The sequence below is a fragment of the Hyla sarda genome, chromosome 9 (genome assembly GCF_029499605.1).
Source record: "Hyla sarda isolate aHylSar1 chromosome 9, aHylSar1.hap1, whole genome shotgun sequence".
Taxonomy (NCBI): Eukaryota; Metazoa; Chordata; class Amphibia; order Anura; family Hylidae; genus Hyla; species Hyla sarda.
Window position 1 is genome coordinate 21,965,349 of NC_079197.1, and position 8,344 is coordinate 21,973,692.

An 8,344-nucleotide genomic window follows, 5' to 3' on the forward strand; every position below is an offset into this window, starting at 1 on the left:
TCTTGAGAAGAGACGTTTAAGGGGGATATGATAAACGTATATAAGTATATTAATGGCCAATACAAAAAATATGGAGAAAAACTGTTCCAGGTTAAACCCCCCCCAAAGGACGAGGGGGCACTCCCTCCGTCTGGAGAAGAAAAAGTTTACTCTCAAGGGGCGACACGCCTTCTTTACCGTGAGGACTGTGAATTTATGGAACGGTCTACCTCAGGAACTGGTCACAGCAGGAACAATTAACAGCTTTATAACAGGATTAGATACATTCCTGGAACAAAATAACATTAATGCTTATGAAGAAATATAAAATCTCATCCCTTCCCCAATATCGCGCCACACCCCTACCCCTTAATTCCCTGGTTGAACTTGATGGACATATGTCTTTTTTCGACCGTTGTAACTATGTAACTATGTAACTATGTACACACACACACACACACACACACACACACACACACACGTACACACACACACGTACACACACGTACACACACACACACACACACACGTACACACGTACACACGTACACACACACACACACACACACACACACACGTACGTACACACACACACACACGTACACACACACTGTATATATGCTTGATAAAGATGGTGTGAAACCATCGAAACGTCGTATTGTATTGACATGGGCGAGTAAAAGCTCTGTTTTTTACACCTTATGCCGTCTGGGTGTGCGGCTACTTGCCAAGTATCTCATCGTTAGAAGTGGTCTGCGACTGGGCCCACATTTTTAGCTTGCACCCCGGTTTACTCCGTGCCAATTATTGTGGTTGTGCTGCCTACCATATGTGATAGATATAGATATACATACAGTAGTTCCTCAAGTTATAATATTAATTGGTTCCAGGACGACCATTGTATGTTGAAACCATCATATGTTGAGACCAGAACTCTATGGGAACCTGGTAATTGGTTCTGAAGCCCCCAAAATGTCATCTAAAAATAGGAAAAAGTGAGGATTACAGGAAAATAAGTAGATAACTAATATAGATAAAGCAAATCCTTACATATAAAAGTAAGAAAGATCTGCTGGGAGCTGTAATCACTGTCTAAGTGTTTCCCAACCAGGGTGCCTCCAGCTGTTTCAAAACTACAACTCCCAGCATGCCCGCACAGCCTTCAGCTGTCCGGGCATGCTCGTAGTTGTGGTTTTGCAACAGCTGGAGGCACCCTCTTCGGGGGAAACACTGGTCTATGTAGAGGACAGAAGCTTCTTCAGGGTCCTGTACAGAACACACAATGTCCTAAATGTCCACAATGTTGGGGTGTAGAGCCGGAGGTCGCGGAGGGGGGCCGGTGTATTGACCCCCCCTCCGTGAGCAGGCATCAGCATGGGGGATAAGATATCTAGGGTGGTTGTAAGGATCCTAACATTGAGGGCTCTGTCTGGCGACCGATACCCTTTTTTGTTTATTTCGAGGATGTAAACATAGATAAGGGAGTTGTTTTTGATCAGACGGGAAGCATCTTGGACGGAACATGAAAGTTCGTGGTGTTTAGTTGTTGGGTTTGTATCTTTATACAAGGAGACTTGAGAATTCCTCTGAAGTCATTGAAGACGTTCTTATACACAGCGCTGATTAAATCCTGTTGGAGGAGCTGCCGGCGGAGGAAGGAGGGAGATGTTTGCTGAGGAAACCTGGGACCGTTCATATCCAGGAATTCACTGAATGTCTCTAGTTCAGCTCGGCCGAGGGGTTTCAGCTTTCCTTTCTGCTTTTCTGTACATTTTATTTGTGAAGGAACGTTATTAACTAAATGTGATTCTGTATGCTCAATGGGGGAGACTTATCAAAACCTGTGGGCAGGAAAAGTTGCTGAGTTGCCCATAGCAACCAATCAGATCGCTTCTTTCATTTTTAACAAGGCCTCTGCAAAATGAAATAAAAAAGCAAACGGATGCGCTCCGTAGTGTAACACCAAAGGTGAGTTGGTAACGCTAAGTGTGAATTTGCGCTTACCACATGAAGTTGTACTCCAACCAAGTACAACAATGGAACAGAGCGTATCATCAAAGGATCTCTGCCGCTTCGTCCCGCTGAAATAGAATCACGATAAAAACAAGCAATCTCCAGGTAGCAGAGCGGGATCAATGGAAGCGCTGAGACCAGATAAGTTAAAAGGATTTATTTCCCATAATGCAACGCGTTTCCCGGTCAGCCGCTTCCTCATGCCTGAGGAAGCGGGTGACCGTGAAACGCGTTGCATTATGGGAAATCCTTTTAACTTCTTTTCTGGTCTCAGCGCTTCCATTGATCCCGCTCTGCTACCTGGAGATTGCTTGTTTTTATCTGCAAAATGAAAGAGATCTGATTGGTTGCTATGGGCAACTGGGCAACTTTTCCTTTGCACAGGTTTTGATAAATCTCCACCAATACGTTTTATTAAAGGACCATGGGAATTGTTAATCGTTGTTGTTTTTTTATTTATTTTTTTTACCTCGACAAACCCTGACCGTATTCCCGAATAGCAAAAATGGTCAGAGAATAGGGGGGAGATTTATCAGAAGTTTGTGCAGAGGAAAAGTTGCCCATGGCAACCAATCAGATTTCTTTAATTTTTAACAAGGCCTCAGCAAAATGAAAAGCAATCTGATTGGTTGCTATGGGCAATTTTCCTCTGCACAGGTCTTGATAAATCCTCCCCTAGGTGTCCCCTATTTAGAGCAGTTCTCTATTCCGGCATGAGATGTCCTAAGAGCGGTCCTGGTGCGTCCCTGCATTACATAGGCAGCCATTTAAGTGCATGATCATCCATATAATGCTGTGCCTCCAACTGCTGCATAACTACAACTCCCAGCATGCTGGGAGTTGTAGTTTTGCAACAGCTGGAGGCACCCTGGTTGGGATGCACTGATGTGCAATAACTGATCGGTAGGGGGGAGAGGGAGGCTAAGACAAGACGGACCTTCATTCGTCAGCTGTTTGCTGTTCTGCTTTATCTCTATTTTATTTTTATTTTTTATTTTAAGTAATCGCCCATCTTATCAAACGGATCTATAAGGATCCACCTAGACCAGTGTTTTCCAACCAGGATGCCTCCAGCCATTGCAAAACTACAACTCCCAGCATACCTGGACAGCCTTCGGAAGTTTTGCAATGGCTGAGGGTGCCCTGGTTGGGAAACACTGACTTGGTATTTTTGTAATGTACTTTCACTTCCTGTTCACCTCTCAATTCCTTTTGTTGACAGTGTTAACGACCAGTGTTGCACTTCAGGCCACAATTGTGTAGTGGTGGCGACTATTTTTATAAATGGGGCGTTTGGGAATTGGGAGCGCGCATCCCCCTTCTCCCGTCTCCATTATGACAGCTCTCAAAGCTGCTACGAGTGCTTCTCGCAGCAGCATCGGGAGCGCGCACATTAAGCCTATTGGCGCTCACGACACCACACTACTGGCTGACTGACTTTGTGAGGGTGTTGAGTCTCCTTGCACAGAGCAGAGATTGCTTGGAGCGGGGGAGACCATGGGCAACCCAGCGGTCGGACCCACTGCGATCACACGCTTATTCCCTATCCTTTGAATAGGAGGTGTCCTTTGAAACAGGTTCTGCTCCATGTATGCTGTATTGTGACCGGATGTTTTACACGGGTATTTGTGTGTGAAGCAGAAGTCACTTTCTATATGTAACTTCAGGACTCTCATAGGCTTCAGCTTTACACACAAACCCCTATGCAAACAGAGTCACATTGCATCGTGCTCGGTGAATATGGGGAGCGGGGCAGCTGTTTCGCCTTCCCCTGCTTATGCCCCATATGAAATAATTTGGCTGGAGGATCCCTTTTAAGTCCACATAAATCACTGAATCTCTTCAATGAAAGGGAGGACCCCCACTGAGCTCCTTGGGTAATAATAGACATTCTTAAAAAAAAGCCAATTTGCGTGACGGTGGAGGCATGACTGCTGGCTGGACAACTTTGGGTCAGAAAGCAACATATGCATGGTTTGCGCGGGTTACCTCCGACTCCCCAAAACAAGCTTAAAGGGTGTACTCTGCTGAAAACATCTTATCCCCTATGCAAAGGATATGGGGTAAGATGTCTAATCGCGGGGGTCCCGCCGATGGGGACCCCCCATGATCTCCTCTGCGGCACCCCGGTCATTCGGTGCACGGAGTGAACTCCACCCGATGCCTGGCGAACACGGCTTCCACGTGCCCTCCTTTCAGGTTTATCGAATGAGGCGTGACTGCCACGTACTAGCCGTCATGCCACCTCCCATAGACATGAATGGAGGGGGCATGACGTGACATCAAGAACACGGAAGCTTCAAACTTCCGTGTTTTGTATCCCGCAGCTGCCGGCCCGGAGATCGCCGGTACCCCGCGATTAGACATCTTAGGGTAAGTTGTTTTCAGCGGAGTACCCCTTTAAGGACCCGCTTACTAGGGCTGACCCTCTCGAGTGCCTATCTCCTACATTGAGACTTGTTTACTGGGCCTACTACAAGGATCAATTACCATGTTGAGGAGCCGTGTGGATGAGCACTGGATCATTCTTGTTGCCATCATTTACACAGGGAAATGTGCGGCCGATTAACTATTTCTAAGCATTACGAATCAAAGTGATCAGCTGACAAGTGTCGGCTCGTTCGTCCGCTGAACGCTGGTCGTCTTCCACAGGCTGACCTCACCCAATAATTGATCCATGTAATGGGACTCAAATAGTACAGGGTTAAGTTACATGGACTCCCATTGGGAGCGCAAATTGATGAGGACAACTACTGTACACCGCTGCGGAATAGGTTGGCGCTAAATAAACAGGAATTCTATAGCCATAATGCATCGTACAGGACGTGTTATAAGCTGCACCACTTTTGATGTGTAAAGTGCCCATGTTCTGTAGGTGTCTGATCGGGGTAACAAGCCTTATACATTGTAAACCCATTGTCTCTTGCAGGATGCAATCCGGGATGTTCACATTAAGGGATTTATGTACAAGTGGATCATGGCGGATCTTGGTAAGTGACTGTAATGTGAAGTGGCTCCAAATTACCTGCCTAATCTTTCCTCTTAGGGAAAAGTGGGACGTGGCATGTACCGGCCGACATTGTGTATCGTGTTCCTTCTCAGCATTAAAGGAGATCTGTAGTGAAATATAACTTATCTCCTATCTCTTTAAGTTATAGACCGTGGGGGGTCTGACCGCTGGGACCCCTGCGATCTCCTGGCAGTGTGCTGGAAGTGGGTGTGTTCACCCCTCCCCCCCCCCCGAACTAAGCGGCAGCAGACATGTCATGTGTCCCATAAAGATACATGGAGGGGCAGGTACAGGCGCTTCCGGTAGACTGCCAGGGCCCCGTCCAGGAGATCGCTGTGGTCCCAGCGCTCGGACACCCCTCGGTCTATAACTCGTCCCCTATCCCAACTCTTCACCTCTTAAAGGGGTACTCCGGTCCGAAGACATCTTATCCCCTATCCAAAGGATAGGAGATAAGATGTCTGCTGGGGACCCCCGCAATCTTGCTTTCGGCATCCACCTCTTTGAGCTGCACACCACGCTGACGACCACGGGGCCAGAGTATAGTGATGTCACAACTCCGCCCCCGTGTGACGTCACGCCCAACCCCTGCTATGCAAGTCTACGGGAGGGGGTGTGATGACAGTCACGCCCCCTTCCATAGACTTGCATAGCGGGGGCGAGGCGTGACGTCACAAGTGGGCGGAGTCGTGACGTCACGATACTCCGGCCCCGTGGTCGGCAGCCGGCAGTTTGTGAGCTGGCAGCGTGGAATGCAGCTCAAAGAAGTGGGTGCCGAATGCAAGATTGCGGCGGGATGCCCACGGTCAGACATCTTATCCCCTATCCTTTGGATAGGGGATAAGATGTCTTAGGGCTGGAGTACCCCTTTAACTGTGAACCTCCAGGGGGTTGCAAAACTACAACTCGCAGCATGCCCGGACAGCCAACGTTTTGCAACAGCTGCTCTGACTTGGGAACATTACTGTAATGGAAATCAAGCCTCTTGCGCTGGCTGCCTTGCGCCGGCCTTGTTTGGTTCAGCTAATCTGTACAAACAGCTGCAGTGTAAAGCATGGAGGGGTAGAGCAGTACCTAACCCCCCCCCACTCATGAGGCGGATTTCGGACCGATTTTGTAATCGTATAAATAGCAAATGTTTGAGATCTACATGCAGTAGATTAACTTGTTGTGCAATGACAACACAAAGTGCACGCTCTGCTGCAAACACAGCTCTGCTACATAGGTTTTTTTTTTTTTTTTATCTTGTTTGTCTTGCACTCTGCTGGCAGCCTGAGTCTTATGTTTTGGTGGGTGGGTGAGGGTCTTAAGAGGGATGGAGAATGTCCACTTAATCCGTGAAACAAATCCGTCTCTCAGCAGCACTTAAATACTTTTTTTTTTTTTTTTTTGCCCCGAGGCTTAGCCCGTCATCAGTTCTTGGGGTCACTGATACACCCAAAAGTTTAGTTTCCCTGCATTCCTGTATATTTTGGCTTTAAGCTCCCCCACCCCCTTCCTATCACATGTCAGGTCTGAGTGATGGGCCTATTGTATTAATGTGACTGCAGGGAGTCTGAACAGTCTGGAATAGGCGGCATGTTCTCCGGGGGGGGGGGGGGAGATTTTTATTCAAAATATTCTAATAGATATTGGTTCTTATATATTGTAAAGTTGGGGACAATATGGCGGCTCATACAGCTACTATGGTTGTCATTTGGATTACCAGAAATGCTATATACAACCTTTTTTTATAAAGGGTATTTTTCTAGAAATTCTTTGGTGGTGTACTTTTTATTTATTTTTTCAATTTTGTTTTATAAATTTTTTTAAATAAATTTTTGTTAATGTGAAATCTTTTATCTCTAGAAAAATACATCCTCCGTGGGGACGAGACGTATGCTGTCCTGCACCGCTTAGCCCTTCACGGCAGAAAGCTTTTCCTCATCACGAACAGTCCTTTTAGTTTTGTGTAAGTCGATGTCTTGTTTGTTGTGTATTGGACCTTGTTCACATCTGCTTTAGAGGTTTTGTCAGAAGCCTCCACTGTAGATTTAAAAAAAAAATATATAATCCAAAGAACTATAATTATAATACTAATTATATTAAATATAGTAATAAATATAATACAAAAATAATTTATAATATATAATTACACTAATAATTATATTAAATATAGTAATAAATAGAATACAAAAATAATTTATAATATATAATGACACTAATAATTATATTAAATATAGTAGTAATAAAAATACCAGTTACCATGCTGGAAACCAGATGAAACCTCAATATTAGAGATGAGCGAACTTACAGTAAATTCGATTCGTCACAAACTTCTCGGCTCGGCAGTTGATGACTTATCCTGCATAAATTAGTTCAGCTTTCAGATGCTCCCGTGGGCTGGAAAAGGAGGATACAGTCCTAGGAGACTTTTTTCCTAGGAATGTATCCACCTTTTCCAGCCCACCGGAGCACCTGAAGGCTGAACTAATCTACGCAGGAAAAGTAATCAACTGCCGAGCCGAGAAGTTTGTGACGAATGGAATTTACTGTAAGTTCGCTCATCTCTACTCAATATAGTTGGTGGGGCCTGTTGTGGACAATCTGTGTGCTACACGTGGAGGGTCCGGTACTGGGGTCCTTTTCATCTCTGGAATCTTGAAATGTGAATGATGCCTTAAATTGTGGCGATGGTAACTAATGGTTAGTTATTCAAAAGGGAGCTATACAGTGTTAAATAATACAAATAAAAAACCTGCGAGTGGGATGGAGGAAAAATAAATAAATCTATGCTTTCCTAGCCCTGGTCCCCCTCTGCACCCGTTCTTCTTCCTGCTTCCGAGACAAGTACTTGTTGCAGGACCTTCTGGCTGAGACATAACCCCACTGTGGCCAATAACTGGGTGAGCCGGCAGGTCCTGCACCGAGCACTCATCTCAGAGAAGGGAAAATTGGGGGACTGAACAGAGCTGTGGGGAATCAGGGCTAGGTAAGTATAGGGTCTTCTTCTATAGATGCTTTACTCTTAAATTACTTTCAAATAAAATTTGGTGCAGTAAATCATGGTGGCTCCAAGCTAACTTTTTTTTTTCCTCTCCTCTCTTTATGTCTGTTTAAATCCCACAGCGACAAAGGAATGAAGTACATGGTGGGCAAGGACTGGAGGGACTTCTTTGATGTTGTGATTGTTCAAGCTGATAAACCCAATTTCTTCAATGACTGCATTAAGTAAGTCCCCGGGAATGATTCTCTGATGTTTAACCATGCTCAATGTTCTAAGATTAGGACAAGAGGCGGGCAGTGGGTGACATTGGGCGGAGGGCACAGAAAGTCTTTAATTAAACAATAGTTAGGCTTTAT

At 45.5% G+C, this 8,344-nt stretch overlaps 1 protein-coding gene across 1 annotated transcript in view; it reads left to right on the forward strand.

Moving 5' to 3' along the window:
• LOC130291024 (5'-nucleotidase domain-containing protein 2-like) overlaps positions 1-8,344 on the forward strand; it is a 55,538-nt gene that overhangs the window by 31,397 nt on the left and 15,797 nt on the right. Inside the window, exons 7-9 of the mRNA XM_056539351.1 lie at positions 4,922-4,982; positions 6,851-6,953; positions 8,111-8,212. Of these exons, the coding sequence (XP_056395326.1) occupies positions 4,922-4,982; positions 6,851-6,953; positions 8,111-8,212 (266 nt within the window). The remainder of the gene's footprint in view (positions 1-4,921; positions 4,983-6,850; positions 6,954-8,110; positions 8,213-8,344) is intronic.